The following is a 16,633-nucleotide window of genomic DNA, read 5'->3' as shown; positions in this document are numbered from 1 at the left end:
TCAATATCACATGTCGGAGATCTGTTACATAGCAATTTCAATATGTCACATTTCGCAATATTCTGTATAGACACTATAGTCATTAAATTGCATAGATATCTAGAAAAAAACTTTACTTGGAAATTCTGATCGATACGCGCGTCAGAAATTCATCTCGCTCGTCGACAGGCCTTCATTCGCGTCACATTGTATGCGTTACGAGACATGACACGTGAAATTAAAGGTTTCCGATATGTGGTATTTTCACGTGACATTTTATTCTTCCGCTGAAACATCGATTCGTCCCTCTTTTTGGAAAATGAAACGAGAGATGTTGTTGACTGTGCGCCGTCGTAGGCGAAAGGTTTTGAGTATTCCTCTGAAAAACTATTATATCATATCATTACGGATTATGAAGTCCGTTTGGAATTATTATTACAGTATGACGAAGAGAATGCTGTTATTGGTTGGTCAGTGGCCTTATCAGAGAAGAAAAGAGAGATTGCTCCGTGTAACTGTGATGACTATGATTTCGCTTTCTATGATAGTTCCGCAGGTTGCTGTTTTCTATATCTAATAAAAGGAAAAAATTAAATTTAAAAAGAAGTGTTTAATTTAAATACGTAATGGTAACGATTTCTATGATCTCTATAAGTAACGACACTTTCAGATTGGCAAGTTTATTCAGTGCGACAGAGATGTGCAATGTATTTTAACGACTATACCGACGCATCTATTTCAAATTGTGGTTATAGTGAAACTATATGCATGCCAATTTAACAATAGCAAAGTAAAAATATAAAAATCTATATTACACGTTGATCAAAAAAATACTTTTTGAAATTTTTAAGATTACTCGTCACAATTACAGTCTTTCACAAATTTAATTATCTGATAAAATTTACGCGAGATATTTTTCTAGATAAAAGAACTCACTGATCAAGTGTATAGCGATTGGGAAAATTTGGAAATCCCGGAAGAATACGAAATTATGAAAACTTATGCTGCAAAAGCGAGACTGTTTTCTTTGATATATACGTGTAAGAATAAACCGTTCGATTCTCATTTTATGTATAACGAGAGATGGACGATTTATTTCGTATGTTGCAGCATATTATGCCATAGCTGCTCCTCTATTTATATTAATTACCCTTACACCGCAAATATTAGATATCGTTTTACCGCTCAACGAATCCCGTCCTATATTATTGCCTTACGAAGCGCACTACTTTGTCCACGATGACACGGAATACTTCTTTTACATTTTCTTCCACGCTCTTGTGGGTATAATCATAGTTTGTGTAGGATTACTCGCGCACGATTGTCTGATCCTGACTTATATCGAGCATGTCTGCAGCATTTTCGCCGTAGCTGGGTAATATTTTGTATTTTTCTTACAACTTTTTTATATAATAAAATTTATTCGAAACAGAGTCGAGATGTCTAAATGTTAGCAGATTTCGTTTTGAGAACTTGGCGTGTAGTGAGAATATTGATATGCCAAATAATAATTTAGAAAACATTTACAATCAAAAAATAGCATTGTCCATTCATACACACTGGCGAGCTTTACAGTAAGTATGTAACCTCGCTGTTACTACGCGCGGTCTTTGCTTAGCGTGACTTGGCGCGAGACACTACCGTGTCTCTTGATATGATATATAATGGGAAGTGTTATATCATAAAGTAAATTTATTTGCTACAGATTCGCGGAGCTTCTTGCAGATACCTTCTCTATAACTTTCATCATACAAATATTGATAATTACCGTAACGATGAGCGTTACCTTGTTAAAAGTATGTGCTTAATTGTTAAGAATATTGCACAGTTGAATTTACGATTTTTGCACATATTTCGATAATCGAATTATTACTCATACGGTTGCATTTAGCGCGAGAGAATAAGAAATTAAAATATATTTATCGTGTTTTCGAGATCGCAGGACAATCAAACGACAATATGGAAGTAGCGAGATACATAGCGTATGTTGTTGGACAATTGATTCATTTATTCTGCTTCAGTCTGCAAGGACAAAGACTGATAGATCACAGTCTACAAATACGTGACAAGATGTAAGACATTGATTTTAATTGTAAAATATATAAGTCCATCGATTCACAACAGAAATGGGAAAGCTTAGCGATCGTTGAAACACCTGTATTGTTGCAACATTGCAGATATAACGGCTTCTGGTACAAAATACCTGTGAAATCGCAAAGGATGCTTCTACACGTGATGAGAAAGTGTTTGCAGCCAAATTTTTTGACCGCTGGCAAGATTTATATTTTTTCCCTCAAGAGCTTCACTACGGTAAAGAATATATTTTTACGAATATTCTAACATTATAACGTATTTCTTTAATGTTCTTTTAAGAATCCTCGATACTCCTATTTTTGAAGGTACTACAGTCTTCGATGTCGTATTTTACCGTACTCGCATCCTTCGAATAATCAATAATCGATAATTGCTCCTGGATAGTATTTCTATATAAACATAATAATGTCATGACATAGACAATGATTTTCTTATTACATTATAAAATTATAATGTAATACATAATTATAATGTATACATAATCTTAATTCTCATTATATAAAAAGTTATCCTGTTATAACTGCACAACCACATATAATTAAAATATTGTTTAAATATAATCCTAAACTTTTATTGTTTTACGAACAAAACCAGAGAGTTACAATATTTTTAAATCCACTAATAAAGTTGGCACGCCCACCTATCCCATTGAAGACAATACACCACATTGTATTTAATTCATATATTATAATTATATACTTTTATTAATCATGTAATATTTATGTCATATTTATACATATATACAATTCATAAAATTTTTAAAAATCATCATTGTTAATCACATCTCCAAATTTCCAAAATTTATCTAAAACTTGCTACAAACTTTTCATCTTTATTTCCATTGTTTTAAGCAATGATTATCTGAAAAGCGATTTCACGTATCCGTTTCAGAATCCGATAATGAATCACGCAGTTCTAATCTATTCTTAAAAAAAGAATCAACATTAATGTAAAATATTTCCTTAAGAGAATAAATATGCGTATAGATATTAAACATTGAAAATTTTTTGTATTACTAATTTTGTGTTACATTCTACAATAATCTATACATATAGACACCATGGAATTTGTATCCCACCACTGAATACATATATATAGTTGCAATTTATTCTATAATATTAAAAAATCAATACGTCATGCACGGCAAAAAATACTACCCATTGACAGACATCCATTAACATATCCATTGTATGTATTACGGAGTGGGACATGCGAAATTAAACGTTTTCAACGTACAGTATCTTTACATAGTACTTTATTCTCCCTCCCTGATAAACTCATTCGTTCTTTACAATGTAAAACACGACGAAAAATTTAGTCGATTGCGCGCCGTCGTGGACAAAGTATCTCTCTGAAAACTATGGACTTCGTCTGGAATTATTATTACAGCATTACGAAAAGAATGCTATCATTAGTTGGTCAGTGGCCTTATCAGAAAAGAGGAGAGAGGTTGTTCCGAATGATTCTAGTGACTATGACTGAGCTTTCTGTGATGGTTACGCAGGTTGTTATAACCAGTTACGGATTTTTTCCCTATAATTGCGGATAAATAAAATTCAAAAATTGTTTGATTAAAATATAATGTACAAAACGTTGAGTTCTATAATCTGCTAACAACGTCGTTTTTAGGTGGGAAGACTCATTCAATGCGGCAAAAACGCACGATGTGTTTTAATAGGTATACCAACGTATCTAGTGCACACTGTAATTATGGTGAAGCTATTCACATGTCAATTTTATAGTAACAAAGTAAGATAATATGGAATTTTTTTTTATATTATCCATTAATCAAAACACAGTTTCTTGAGTTTCTACCACTATTCCCAATCTTCTACAGTCAATCGTAAATTATGTGTAAATATAGTTTCATAAGTTTTTAGGATTATTCATCGCAATCACAGAGCCCTACAATGGCTATTAAATTATCTAATAAAATGTAATAATTCTAGATTAAACATCTCACCGATCAACTATGTAGCGATTGGACAAATTTGAAAAGCTTGGAAGAATACGAAATTATGAAAATGTATGCAGCAAAAGCAAGATTGATTTCTTTGATTTATTCCTGTGAGGATAAATTATTCTAATCTGATTTTATATATATAACAGATATGATTTTTTTTGTTTTTGTTGCAGCATATTATTACATATGTTGTCCCCTGTTTATGCTATTTAGTCTTACACCGAAGGTATTAGATATCGTATTGCCCCTCAACGAATCCCGCCCTATATTAATGCCTCACGAATGTCACTATTTCGTTAGCGACGACAGAGAATACTTCTATTACATTCTTTTCCATGTTGTGATATCTATAATAATAAATATAACGGGTCTACTCGCGCATGATTGCATGATCTTGACTTACATCGAACACGTTTGCGGCATCTTCGCTGTGGCTGGGTAAGAATACTTCGTATTTTTCTTCTAGTTCTTTTAAAATAATAAGTTTTGGAAGCAAAGTTAAATGTTGATTTATTGTTTAATACATACATATAGATTTCGTTTCGAAAATTTGGCACATAATACCGACGTAGAGAGTAATAATACAAAGATATACAATCAAAAAATAGCATTATCCGTTCGTGCACATTGGCGAGCTTTACAGTAAGTATGTAATAATGTGTTTCTATATATGTATATAAGAATAAATAAACAAATGCTTATTGAAAAAAATTCTCAATATACATTGTTATAGTAACACTTATTTGCCATAGATTCGCGGAGCTTCTTGAAAATACCTTTTCTGTAGCTTTAGTTATACAAATGTTCATAGTTATCGTAGCGATGAGTGTCACCTTTGCGCAAGTACGTTCTTAATTGTTAAATGTATTGTAATTCAACTTGCGACATTTGCACATTTTGAGAATCAAGTTATTATCTACGTTTATATTATAATCATCTGACGAATAAGAAATTAAATTACATTTATTTTATTCGAGATGGCGGTGCAATTAGAAAACATTATTGAAACGACGAGATACATAGCATTTGTTGTTGGTCAGTTAATTCATATATTCTGCTTTAGTCTGCAAGGCCAAAAGTTGATAGACCACAGTTTACGAATGCATGATAAGATGTGAGATTCCAATTCTAAAATATATATATAATTTCACGACCGGTTAACAGCAAAAAAAATATGATCATTGAAATGCATAATACTGCAACTTTGCAGATATAAATGTGCCTGGTACAAAATACCCGTAAAATCGCAAAGATTGCTTCTAAACATCATGAGAAGGAGCATGCAACCGAATATTTTGAGCGCAGGCAGGATATATATTTTCTCATTGAAAAGCTTCATGACGGTAAAGAACAAATTTTCATATATATTCTGTGATGGTTACGCAGGTTGTTATAACCAGTTACGGATTTTTTCTCTATAATTGCGAATAAATAAAATTCAAAAATTGTTTGATTAAAATATAATGTACAAAACGTTGAGTTCTATAATCTGCTAACAACGTCGTTTTTAGGTAGGAAGATTCATTCAATGTGACAAAAACGCGCGATGTATCTTAATAGGTATACCGACGTATCTAATGTACACTGTAATTATGGTGAAGCTATTCACATGTCAATTTTATAGTAACAAAGTAAGATAATATGAAATTTTTTTTTTTATATCATCCATTAATCAAAACACAATTTCTTGAGTTTCTACGACTATTCCCGATCTTCTACAGTCAATCGTAAATTATGTGTAAATATAGTTTCATAAGTTTTTAGGATTATTCATCGCAATCACAGAACCCTACAACGGCTATTAAATTATTTAATAAAATTTAATATTTGCATTCTAGATTAAACATCTCACCGATCAACTATGTAGCGATTGGACAAATTTGAAAAGCTTGGAAGAATACGAAATTATGAAAATGTATGCAGCAAAAGCAAGATTGATTTCTTTGATTTATTCCTGTGAGGATAAATTATTCTAATCTGATTATACATATATAACAGATATGATTTGTTTCGTTTTTGTTGCAGCATATTATTACGTATGTTGTCCCCTGTTTGTGCTATTTAGCCTTGTACCGAAGATATTAGATATCGTATTGCCCCTCAACGAATCCCGCCCTATAATAATGCCTCAGGAATGTCACTATTTCGTTAGCGACGACAGAGAATACTTCTATTACATTCTTTTCCATGTTGCAATATCTATAATAATAATTATAACGGGACTACTCGCGCATGATTGCATGATCTTGACTTACATCGAACACGTTTGCGGCATCTTCGCTGTGGCTGGGTAAGAATAATTCGTATTTTTCTTCTAGTTCTTTTAATATAATAAGTTTAGGAAGCAAAGTTAACTGTTGATTTATTGTTTGAATACATGTAGATTTCGTTTCGAAAATTTGGCACATAATACCGACGTAGAGAATAATAATACAAAGATATACAATCAAAAAATAGCATTATCTGTTTGTGCACATTGGCGAGCTTTACAGTAAGTATGTAATAATGTGTTTCTATATATGTATATAAGAATAAATAAACCAATGCTTATTGAAAACAATTCTCAATACACATTGTTATAGTAACACTTATTTTACATAGATTCGCGGAGCTCCTTGAAAATACCTTCTCTGTAGCTTTAGTTATACAAATGTTTATAGTTATCGTAGCGATGAGTATCACCTTTGTGCAAGTACGTGCTTAATTGTTAAAAGTATTGCAATTCAACTTGCGACATTTGCACATTTTGAGAATCAAGTTATTATCTACGTTTATATTATAATCATCTGACGAATAAGAAATTAAATTACATTTATTTTATTCGAGATGGCGGTGCAATTAGAAAACATTATTGAAACGACGAGATACATAGCATTTGTTGTTGGTCAGTTAATTCATATATTCTGCTTTAGTCTGCAAGGCCAAAAGTTGATAGACCACAGTTTACGAATGCATGATAAGATGTGAGATTCCAATTCTAAAATATATATATAATTTTACGACCGGTTAACAGCAAAAAAATATGATCATTGAAATGCATAATACTGCAACTTTGCAGATATAAATGTGCCTGGTACAAAATACCCGTAAAATCGCAAAGATTGCTTCTAAACATCATGAGAAGGAGCATGCAACCGAATATTTTGAGCGCAGGCAGGATATATATTTTCTCATTGAAAAGCTTCATGACGGTAAAGAACAAATTTTCATATATATTGTAATGTTATATAACATGTTTTTATAAAATTATTTTTAAAAATTTACTATTATTTTAAAGGTTCTACAATCTTCGATGTCATATTTTACCGTACTCGCGTCCTTCCAGTAATCAATGATCAATATACTCAAATAGTATTTATGTACAAGTTTAGTATTATGTGACAATAGATTATTGCATTTAAAAGAATGTATATACGTACCTTTAAATCTCATTTAAAAAATTATCTTATGCGCGCTGTCAAAAACATTGCCGTAATTTTAAGTTTTCCAAGTTTTACAAGTGAATACTAAACCAATGTTAGCGAATGAAGAAATGAGCGCAAAATTGTCAAATTTATATATCTAACTTGCAAAAACCTTTTCTTATATTTAAGATATTATTGTAATCATGGTTTCAAACTTTCAAAAATATTTACCTGAAAAAATTATCATAATCATTTTATTTTTGTTTTTATTATTCCGAGTAATCGAGTGATACTGAAGCAACTCACGATATCAGGACATCATTCATATCAAGATCCAGCAATAACAGATTCACGCAAAGTCCCAATAGATATTCTTAGAAAATAAAAATGTGAAGGCCGTTGCCTGTGCCAAATATTTATTTAAGAAAATAAAATATATATGTCAATATCGCATATCGGAGATCTGTTACAAGCAATTTCAGTATGTCACACTTCGCACACACTTTGGTGTATCATGTCTCGCAATAATCTATATACAGACATCCTAGTATTTACATCGGACAACTAAATATAAGAATAGAAGGCTGGGTATGCATTTATTTCTTTAGATATTATAATCGATACATTCCGCACGATAACACATCATCTCTACCACTTGACAGGTTGTCATTTACTATCGCAGTGTATGCATTACGTAACGTGACACGTGAGATTAAAGGTTTTCATGTAAGTAACATGTAGTATTTTCACATATGACACTCTATTCTTTTCTAGTGAAATATTTGTTTGTTCTTTACATCGGAAAACGAGACCAAAAAATGTAATCGACTACGCACCGTCGAGGATAAAGTATCGCTCAAAAAGCTATGGAGCTCGTCTGGAATTATTATTACAGCATTACGAAAAGAATGCTATCATTAGTTGGTCAGTGGCCTTATCAGAAAAGAGGAGAGAGGTTGTTCCGAATGATTCTAGTGACTATGACTGAGCTTTCTGTGATGGTTACGCAGGTTGTTATAACCAGTTACGGATTTTTTCTCTATAATTGCGAATAAATAAAATTCAAAAATTGTTTGATTAAAATATAATGTACAAAACGTTGAGTTCTATAATCTGCTAACAACGTCGTTTTTAGGTAGGAAGATTCATTCAATGTGACAAAAACGCGCGATGTATCTTAATAGGTATACCGACGTATCTAATGTACACTGTAATTATGGTGAAGCTATTCACATGTCAATTTTATAGTAACAAAGTAAGATAATATGAAATTTTTTTTTTTATATCATCCATTAATCAAAACACAATTTCTTGAGTTTCTACGACTATTCCCGATCTTCTACAGTCAATCGTAAATTATGTGTAAATATAGTTTCATAAGTTTTTAGGATTATTCATCGCAATCACAGAACCCTACAACGGCTATTAAATTATTTAATAAAATTTAATATTTGCATTCTAGATTAAACATCTCACCGATCAACTATGTAGCGATTGGACAAATTTGAAAAGCTTGGAAGAATACGAAATTATGAAAACGTATGCAGCAAAAGCAAGATTGATTTCTTTGATTTATTCCTGTGAGGATAAATTATTCTAATCTGATTTTATATATATAACAGATATGATTTTTTTTGTTTTTGTTGCAGCATATTATTACATATGTTGTCCCCTGTTTATGCTATTTAGTCTTACACCGAAGGTATTAGATATCGTATTGCCCCTCAACGAATCCCGCCCTATAATAATGCCTCAGGAATGTCACTATTTCGTTAGCGACGACAGAGAATACTTCTATTACATTCTTTTCCATGTTGCAATATCTATAATAATAATTATAACGGGACTACTCGCGCATGATTGCATGATCTTGACTTACATCGAACACGTTTGCGGCATCTTCGCTGTGGCTGGGTAAGAATACTTCGTATTTTTCTTCTAGTTCTTTTAAAATAATAAGTTTTGGAAGCAAAGTTAAATGTTGATTTATTGTTTAATACATACATATAGATTTCGTTTCGAAAATTTGGCACATAATACCGACGTAGAGAATAATAATACAAAGATATACAATCAAAAAATAGCATTATCTGTTTGTGCACATTGGCGAGCTTTACAGTAAGTATGTAATAATGTGTTTCTATATATGTATATAAGAATAAATAAACCAATGCTTATTGAAAACAATTCTCAATACACATTGTTATAGTAACACTTATTTTACATAGATTCGCGGAGCTCCTTGAAAATACCTTCTCTGTAGCTTTAGTTATACAAATGTTTATAGTTATCGTAGCGATGAGTATCACCTTTGTGCAAGTACGTGCTTAATTGTTAAAAGTATTGCAATTCAACTTGCGACATTTGCACATTTTGAGAATCAAGTTATTATCTACGTTTATATTATAATCATCTGACGAATAAGAAATTAAATTACATTTATTTTATTCGAGATGGCGGTGCAATTAGAAAACATTATTGAAACGACGAGATACATAGCATTTGTTGTTGGTCAGTTAATTCATATATTCTGCTTTAGTCTGCAAGGCCAAAAGTTGATAGACCACAGTTTACGAATGCATGATAAGATGTGAGATTCCAATTCTAAAATATATATATAATTTCACGACCGGTTAACAGCAAAAAAAATATGATCATTGAAATGCATAATACTGCAACTTTGTAGATATAAATGTGCCTGGTACAAAATACCCGTGAAATCGCAAAGATTGGTTCTAAACATCATGAGAAGGAGCATGCAACCGAATATTTTGAGTGCAGGCAGGATATATATTTTCTCATTGAAAAGCTTCATGACGGTAAAGAACAAATTTTCATATATATTGTAATGTTATATAACATGTTTTTATAAAATTATTTTAAAAAATTTACTCTTATTTTAAAGGTTTTACAATCCTCGATGTCATATTTTACCGTACTCGCGTCCTTCCAGTAATCAATGATCAATATACTCAAATAGTATTTATGTACAAGTTTAGTATTATGTGACAATAGATTATTGCATTTAAAAGAATGTATATACGTACCTTTAAATCTCATTTAAAAAATTATCTTATGCGCGCTGTCAAAAACATTGCCGTAATTTTAAGTTTTCCAAGTTTTACAAGTGAATACTAAACCAATGTTAGCGAATGAAGAAATGAGCGCAAAATTGTCAAATTTATATATCTAACTTGCAAAAACCTTTTCTTATATTTAAGATATTATTGTAATCATGGTTTCAAACTTTCAAAAATATTTACCTGGAAAAATTATTATAATCATTTTATTTTTGTTTTTATTATTCCGAGTAATCGAGTGATACTGAAGCAACTCACGATATCAGGACATCATTCATATCAAGATCCAGCAATAACAGATTCACGCAAAGTCCCAATAGATATTCTTAGAAAATAAAAATGTGAAGGCCGTTGCCTGTGCCAAATATTTATTTAAGAAAATAAAATATATATGTCAATATCGCATATCGGAGATCTGTTACAAGCAATTTCAGTATGTCACACTTCGCACACACTTTGGTGTATCATGTCTCGCAATAATCTATATACAGACATCCTAGTATTTACATCGGACAACTAAATATAAGAATAGAAGGCTGGGTCTGCATTTATTTTTTTAGATATTATAATCGATACATCCCGCACGATAACACATCATCTCTACCACTTGACAGGTTGTCATTTACTATCGCAGTGTATGCATTACGTAACGTGACACGTGAGATTAAAGGTTTTCATGTAAGTAACATGTAGTATTTTCACATATGACACTCTATTCTTTTCTAGTGAAATATTTGTTTGTTCTTTACATCGGAAAACGAGACCAAAAAATGTAATCGACTACGCACCGTCGAGGATAAAGTATCGCTCAAAAAGCTATGGAGCTCGTCTGGAACTATTATTACAGCATTACGAAAAGAATGCTATTGTTGGCCGGTCAGTGGCCTTATCAGAAACGAAGAGTGAGGTTGTTTCGACTAACTCTAGTAACTATGACCGAGCTTTCTGTGATGATTCCACAGGTTGCTGTATCTATTTATAAATTTTCTGTCAATAATTGTAAAAATAGAATTAAAAAATTATTCGGTTAAAATGTGACATAAATGTTGACGAGCTCTATAAAACAATGTTTTAGATAGGCAAATTTATTCAATGTGACAGAGACATGCATTGTATTTTTATGATATTACCGACATATCTAATGCATATTGTGATTATGGTAAAGCTATATACGTGTCAATTTAACAGTGACAAAGTACGATAATACAAAAATTTATATTATGTATTGTTTAAAAAATGTTTTCTTAAATTTTTATTATTGTTTATCACGCTCATAATTTTTTTGCGGTTTTCGTTAAATTATCTGAAATTTGATATCTATGTAAGCTACTTTTCTAGATTAAAGACCTTACTGATCAGTTGTATAGCCATTGGAAAAATTTGGAAAGCCCGGAAGAGTACGAAATTATGAAAACGTATGCAGCAAAAGCGAGATTGTTTTCTTTAATATATTCCTGTAAGGATAAATCGCTCTATCTATATTTTATATAAAACGGATGTAAAAAGATTCCATTTTGTTTGTATTGCAGCGTATTATATCATATGTTGTCCTATGTTTGTATTTGTTTCTCTCACACCGCAAATATTAAATATCGTGTTACCGCTCAACGAATCCCGCCCTATGTTAATGCCTTATGAAGCCCATTATTTCGTCCACGATGACAGAGAATACTTCTATTACATTTTCTTTCACGCTCTTGTAGCTATACTAATAGTTATAACGGGTATACTCGCGCATGATTGTATGATCCTGACTTATGTCGAACATGTCTGCAGCATTTTCGCTGTAGCTGGGTAAGTTTATACTAGTACTTTTTATGTTGTTTTTATGTAAGAAATTTAGGCAAGAAATTTAGGAATGTCTAAATGTTTGCAGATTTCGTTTCGAAAACTTGGCATGTAATAAAGATACAGATTTGATAAATAATAATCTAATTAATATGTACAATCAAAAAATAGCTATCTCTGTGCATACACACTTGCAAGCCTTACAGTAAGTATAAAGTATACTCTGTATCTCTGAAAGATGAATAAATTAATAAATGCTTATTAAGTGCGAGAAGATTTTTAATACAAGATATTTTCGTAATATTTGTAGATTCGCGGAACTTCTGGAAGATGCTTTCTCCATAACTTTCGCCATACAAATAGCGATAGTTACCGTAGCGATGAGTATCAGTTTATTGCAAGTACGTATTTATTTAATAAGAATATTGTAATTCAACGTGCGAGGTATGCGCATTTAGAGAATAGAGTAACTATTCACGTTTATAATTAACGAAAGTTTGAAAGATTAACATATATTTTCCGCATTCGAGTTAGCAGTACAATTAGATGATACTCTGGAAATGATGAGATATACGGCATTTGTCGTTGGTCAATTGATTCATTTATTTTGCTTCAGTCTACAAGGCCAAAGATTGTTAGACCACAGTTTAAAAATACACGATAAGATGTAAGATGACGATTTCAATTCTAACATCTATAAGTCTGTCATCGATTCATGGTAAAATTTAAAAAATTGATCATTGAAATGCATATCTCGTTACAATATTGCAGATACAATTGCTCTTGGTACAATATACCTGTCAAATCGCAAAAGTTACTTCTAAACGTAATGAGAAGGAGCTTGCAACCGAATATTTTGAGCGCCGGTGGAATTTATATTTTTTCCTTAAAAAGTTTCACTACGGTAAAAAATATGTTTTCACAAATATTGTAAAATTATATAACATGTTTTTATAAAATTATTTTAAAAAATTTACTATTATTTTAAAGGTTCTACAATCTTCGATGTCATATTTTACCGTACTCGCGTCCTTCCAGTAATCAATGATCAATATATTTAAATAGTATTTATGTACAAGCTTGATAATATTATGTGATAATAGATTATTGCATTTAAAAAAATGAGTATACGTACCTTTAAGGGGGCACGCCTACCTAGAAATTTTCAAAAAATCGGTTTCTGGATTTTGACATTATCTTCTAATGCAACATCTTGAAAGTATTCTCAAAAAATTACCACAATTATTTTATTTTTGTTTTTATTATTTCGAGTGATGATCGAGTGATAATGAAACAACACACAATATCAGAACATCATTAATATCAAGATCCAGCAATGAGAGATTCATGTAAAGTCTCAATATATATTCTTAGAAAATGAAAATGGAAAGGCCGCTACCTGTGCAAAATATTTCCTTAAGAGAATAAAATATATATGTCAATATCACCTGTCGGAGATCTGTCGCATAGCAATTTCAATATGTCGCACTTCGCAATATTCTGCATAGACACTATAGCCATTAAATTTCATGGACATATAGAAAAAAACTTTACTTGGAAATTCTGATCGATACGCGCGACAGAAACTCATCTCGCTCATCGACAGGCCTTCATTTGCGTCACATTGTATGCGTTACGAGGCATGACACGCGAAATTAAAGGTTTCCGACGTGTGGTATTTTCACGTGACATTTTATTCTCCCGCTGAAACATCGATTTGTCGCTTTTTCTGGAGAACGAAACGAGAGATGTAGTCGACTGTGCGCCATCGTAGGCGAAAGGTTTTGAGTATTCTTCTAAAAAATTATTATAACATATCATTACGGATTATGAAGTCCGTTTGGAATTATTATTACAGTGTGACGAAGAGAATGTTGTTATTGGCTGGTCAATGGCCTTATCAGAGAAGAAAGGAGAGATTGCTTCGAGTGACTTTGATGACTATGACTTCGCTTTCTATGATAATTCCACAGGTTATTATTCTTTATATCTAATAAGAAAAAAATTAAATTTAAAATAAAGTGCTTATTTTAAATAAATGATGGTAACGATTTTTACAATCTCTACCAGAAACGATGCTTTCAGATTGGCAAGTTTATTCAGTGCGGCAGAGATGTGCAATGTATTTTAACGACTATACCGTTGTATCTATTTCAAATTCTGTTTATAGTGAAACTATATGCATGCCAATTTAACAATAGCAAAGTAAAGATATACAAATTTATATTACATGTTGACCAAAAAATGCTTTTTGAAATTTTTAATATCGTTCATCACAATTACAGTTTTTCACAAAATTAATTACTTGATCAAATTTACGCAAAATATTTTTTTAGATTAAAGATCTCACTGATCAGGTGTATAGCGATTGGGAAAGCTTGGAAATCCCGGAAGAATACGAAATTATGAAAACTTATGCTGCAAAAGCGAGACTGTTTTCTTTGATATATATATGTAAGAATAAACCGTTCGATTCTCATTTTATATATAACAAAAGATGGACGATTTATTTTGTATGTTGCAGCATATTATGCCATAGCTGCTCCTCTATTTATATTAATTGCCATCACACCGCAAATATTAGATATCGTTTTACCGCTCAACGAATCCCGCTCTATATTAATGCCTTATGAAGCCCATTATTTCGTTCACGATGACAGAAGATACTTCTATTACATTTTATTTCACGCTTTTGTAGCTGTACTAATAGTTATAACGGGTGTACTCGCGCACGACTGTATGGTCTTGACTTATATCGAGCATGTCTGCAGCATCTTCGCTGTAGCTGGGTAAGTTTACTAGTATTTTTTATGTTCTTTTTATATAAGAAATTTAGGCAAAATATTTAGGAATGTCTGAATGGTTGCAGATTTCGTTTCGAAAACTTGGCATATAATAAAGATACAGACTTGATAAATGATAATCTAATTAACATGTACAATCAAAAGATAGCTATCTCTGTGCATGCACACTGGCAAGCCTTACAGTAAGTATATAAAGGATACTCTGTATCTCTGAAAGATGAATAAATTAATACATGCTCATTAAGTGTAAGAAGATTTTCAGTACAAGGTGTTTTCATAATATTTGTAGATTCGCAAAACTTCTGAAAGATACTTTCTCTATAACTTTCGGCATACAAATTGTGATAGTTACCGTAGGGATGAGTATTAGTTTACTGCAAGTACGTGCTTATTTATGTAATAAGAATATTGTAATTCAACGTGCGATGTATGTGCATTTAGAGAATAGAGTAACTATTCACGTTTTTAATTAACGAAAGTTTGAATGATTAACATATATATTTACCGCGTTCGAGATGGTAGTACAAGATGATACTCTGGAAACGATGAGGTATATGGCATTTATCATTGGTCAATTGATTCATATATTTTGCTTCAGTCTGCAAGGCCAAAGATTGATAGACCACAGTTTAAAAATACGCGATAAGATGTAAGATGACCCCAATTCTAATATCTATAAATCTACGATCGGTTCACGAAATTTAAAAAAATTGGTCATTGAAATGCATATCTCGTTACAATATTGCAGATACAATTGCTCTTGGTACAATATACCTGTCAAATCGCAAAAGTTACTTCTAAACGTAATGAGAAGGAGCTTGCAACCGAATATTTTGAGCGCCGGTGGAATTTATATTTTTTCCTTAAAAAGTTTCACTACGGTAAAAAATATGTTTTCACAAATATTGTAAAATTATATAACATGTTTTTATAAAATTATTTTTAAAAATTTACTATTATTTTAAAGGTTCTACAATCTTCGATGTCATATTTTACCGTACTCGCGTCCTTCCAGTAATCAATGATCAATATATTTAAATAGTATTTATGTACAAGCTTGATAATATTATGTGATAATAGATTATTGCATTTAAAAAAATGAGTATACGTACCTTTAAGGGGGCACGCCTACCTAGAAATTTTCGAAAAATCGGTTTCTGGATTTTGACATTATCTTCTAATACAACATCTTGAAAGTATTCTCAGAAAATTACCACAATTATTTTATTTTTGTTTTTATTATTTCGAGTGATGATCGAGTGATAATAAAGCAACTATATCAGGACATCATTAATATCAAGATCCAGCAACGAGAGATTCATGTAAAATCTCAATATATATTTTTAGAAAATAAAAATGTAAAGGCCGCTACCTGTGCAAAATATTTCCTTAAGAGAATAAAATATATATGGAGCGAGGGGGGGATTTAAGGCGGGTGGAGGCACGAACCAAGCATCCCATCTCTTCCGTGGCACGGCCCTGGCGTGTCTTTTTTGGGGGGTTACACACTTCCTCAGCCCG

At 31.6% G+C, this 16,633-nt stretch overlaps 6 protein-coding genes across 6 annotated transcripts in view; all 6 read left to right on the top strand.

Moving 5' to 3' along the window:
• Nucleotides 1-87: 87 nt before the first annotated feature.
• LOC115243874 (odorant receptor 13a-like) lies at nucleotides 88-2,494 on the top strand. Its single transcript, XM_029821158.1, has 9 exons — nucleotides 88-535; nucleotides 650-769; nucleotides 902-1,019; nucleotides 1,090-1,354; nucleotides 1,437-1,553; nucleotides 1,685-1,775; nucleotides 1,915-2,051; nucleotides 2,157-2,289; nucleotides 2,379-2,494. Exons 1-9 carry the CDS (start codon nucleotides 233-235, stop codon nucleotides 2,427-2,429), a joined length of 1,335 nt encoding a protein of 444 aa, XP_029677018.1. The 5' UTR covers nucleotides 88-232; the 3' UTR covers nucleotides 2,430-2,494.
• A 927-nt stretch (nucleotides 2,495-3,421) lies between these two features.
• On the top strand, nucleotides 3,422-5,570 carry LOC115243892. Its single transcript, XM_029821185.1, has 9 exons — nucleotides 3,422-3,577; nucleotides 3,703-3,822; nucleotides 4,023-4,140; nucleotides 4,210-4,474; nucleotides 4,571-4,678; nucleotides 4,789-4,879; nucleotides 5,014-5,150; nucleotides 5,247-5,422; nucleotides 5,548-5,570. Exons 1-9 carry the CDS (start codon nucleotides 3,434-3,436, stop codon nucleotides 5,568-5,570), a joined length of 1,182 nt encoding a protein of 393 aa, XP_029677045.1. The 5' UTR covers nucleotides 3,422-3,433.
• Nucleotides 5,571-5,598: 28 nt separating this feature from the next.
• LOC115243880 (odorant receptor 46a-like) lies at nucleotides 5,599-7,364 on the top strand. The gene is made up of 8 exons (XM_029821168.1): nucleotides 5,599-5,667; nucleotides 5,875-5,992; nucleotides 6,062-6,326; nucleotides 6,420-6,527; nucleotides 6,638-6,728; nucleotides 6,863-6,999; nucleotides 7,095-7,227; nucleotides 7,314-7,364. The coding sequence occupies exons 1-8, from the start codon at nucleotides 5,614-5,616 to the stop codon at nucleotides 7,362-7,364; spliced, it is 957 nt and encodes a 318-aa protein (XP_029677028.1). The 5' UTR covers nucleotides 5,599-5,613.
• A 366-nt stretch (nucleotides 7,365-7,730) lies between these two features.
• LOC115243875 lies at nucleotides 7,731-10,406 on the top strand. Its single transcript, XM_029821159.1, has 9 exons — nucleotides 7,731-8,450; nucleotides 8,576-8,695; nucleotides 8,903-9,020; nucleotides 9,090-9,354; nucleotides 9,451-9,558; nucleotides 9,669-9,759; nucleotides 9,894-10,030; nucleotides 10,127-10,259; nucleotides 10,346-10,406. The coding sequence occupies exons 1-9, from the start codon at nucleotides 8,307-8,309 to the stop codon at nucleotides 10,394-10,396; spliced, it is 1,167 nt and encodes a 388-aa protein (XP_029677019.1). The 5' UTR covers nucleotides 7,731-8,306; the 3' UTR covers nucleotides 10,397-10,406.
• A 1,037-nt stretch (nucleotides 10,407-11,443) lies between these two features.
• LOC115243881 (odorant receptor 4-like) lies at nucleotides 11,444-13,349 on the top strand. Its single transcript, XM_029821169.1, has 9 exons — nucleotides 11,444-11,482; nucleotides 11,596-11,715; nucleotides 11,859-11,976; nucleotides 12,050-12,314; nucleotides 12,397-12,513; nucleotides 12,619-12,709; nucleotides 12,839-12,975; nucleotides 13,080-13,212; nucleotides 13,299-13,349. Exons 1-9 carry the CDS (start codon nucleotides 11,453-11,455, stop codon nucleotides 13,347-13,349), a joined length of 1,062 nt encoding a protein of 353 aa, XP_029677029.1. The 5' UTR covers nucleotides 11,444-11,452.
• A 68-nt stretch (nucleotides 13,350-13,417) lies between these two features.
• LOC115243871 (odorant receptor 4-like) overlaps nucleotides 13,418-16,633 on the top strand; it is an 8,609-nt gene continuing 5,393 nt past the window's right edge. The window contains exons 1-5 of the mRNA XM_029821144.1: nucleotides 13,418-14,281; nucleotides 14,394-14,513; nucleotides 14,645-14,762; nucleotides 14,833-15,097; nucleotides 15,178-15,294. Of these exons, the coding sequence (XP_029677004.1) occupies nucleotides 14,138-14,281; nucleotides 14,394-14,513; nucleotides 14,645-14,762; nucleotides 14,833-15,097; nucleotides 15,178-15,294 (764 nt within the window). The 5' untranslated portion in view covers nucleotides 13,418-14,137. The remainder of the gene's footprint in view (nucleotides 14,282-14,393; nucleotides 14,514-14,644; nucleotides 14,763-14,832; nucleotides 15,098-15,177; nucleotides 15,295-16,633) is intronic.

Source organism: Formica exsecta, unplaced genomic scaffold, assembly GCF_003651465.1.
Source record: "Formica exsecta isolate Colony F162 unplaced genomic scaffold, ASM365146v1 scaffold744, whole genome shotgun sequence".
Classification (NCBI taxonomy): Eukaryota; Metazoa; Arthropoda; class Insecta; order Hymenoptera; family Formicidae; genus Formica; species Formica exsecta.
The sequence above is the reverse complement of the archived record's forward strand: the minus strand, read 5'-3'. Positions and strand labels throughout refer to the sequence as shown.

Excerpts from the sequence above, each read along its gene's own strand:
- LOC115243880 (XM_029821168.1), top strand. The coding sequence starts at position 5,614 with ATGTACACTGTAATTATGGTGAAGCTATTCACATGTCAATTTTATAGT. Across the intron at positions 6,327-6,419 it reads GGCATCTTCGCTGTGGCTGG|ATTTCGTTTCGAAAATTTGG; the intron begins GTAAGAATAATT and ends GAATACATGTAG. Across the intron at positions 6,528-6,637 it reads GCACATTGGCGAGCTTTACA|ATTCGCGGAGCTCCTTGAAA; the intron begins GTAAGTATGTAA and ends TATTTTACATAG.
- LOC115243892 (XM_029821185.1), top strand. The coding sequence starts at position 3,434 with ATGGACTTCGTCTGGAATTATTATTACAGCATTACGAAAAGAATGCTA. Across the intron at positions 4,679-4,788 it reads GCACATTGGCGAGCTTTACA|ATTCGCGGAGCTTCTTGAAA; the intron begins GTAAGTATGTAA and ends TATTTGCCATAG. Across the intron at positions 4,880-5,013 it reads TGAGTGTCACCTTTGCGCAA|ATGGCGGTGCAATTAGAAAA; the intron begins GTACGTTCTTAA and ends ATTTTATTCGAG.
- LOC115243881 (XM_029821169.1), top strand. The coding sequence starts at position 11,453 with ATGACCGAGCTTTCTGTGATGATTCCACAG. Across the intron at positions 11,977-12,049 it reads GTTTTCTTTAATATATTCCT|CGTATTATATCATATGTTGT; the intron begins GTAAGGATAAAT and ends TTTGTATTGCAG. Across the intron at positions 12,514-12,618 it reads ACACACTTGCAAGCCTTACA|ATTCGCGGAACTTCTGGAAG; the intron begins GTAAGTATAAAG and ends TAATATTTGTAG.
- LOC115243875 (XM_029821159.1), top strand. The coding sequence starts at position 8,307 with ATGGAGCTCGTCTGGAATTATTATTACAGCATTACGAAAAGAATGCTA. Across the intron at positions 9,021-9,089 it reads GATTTCTTTGATTTATTCCT|CATATTATTACATATGTTGT; the intron begins GTGAGGATAAAT and ends TTTTTGTTGCAG. Across the intron at positions 10,031-10,126 it reads TTACGAATGCATGATAAGAT|ATATAAATGTGCCTGGTACA; the intron begins GTGAGATTCCAA and ends GCAACTTTGTAG.
- LOC115243874 (XM_029821158.1), top strand. The coding sequence starts at position 233 with ATGTGGTATTTTCACGTGACATTTTATTCTTCCGCTGAAACATCGATT. Across the intron at positions 1,355-1,436 it reads AGCATTTTCGCCGTAGCTGG|ATTTCGTTTTGAGAACTTGG; the intron begins GTAATATTTTGT and ends AAATGTTAGCAG. Across the intron at positions 1,776-1,914 it reads TGAGCGTTACCTTGTTAAAA|ATCGCAGGACAATCAAACGA; the intron begins GTATGTGCTTAA and ends CGTGTTTTCGAG.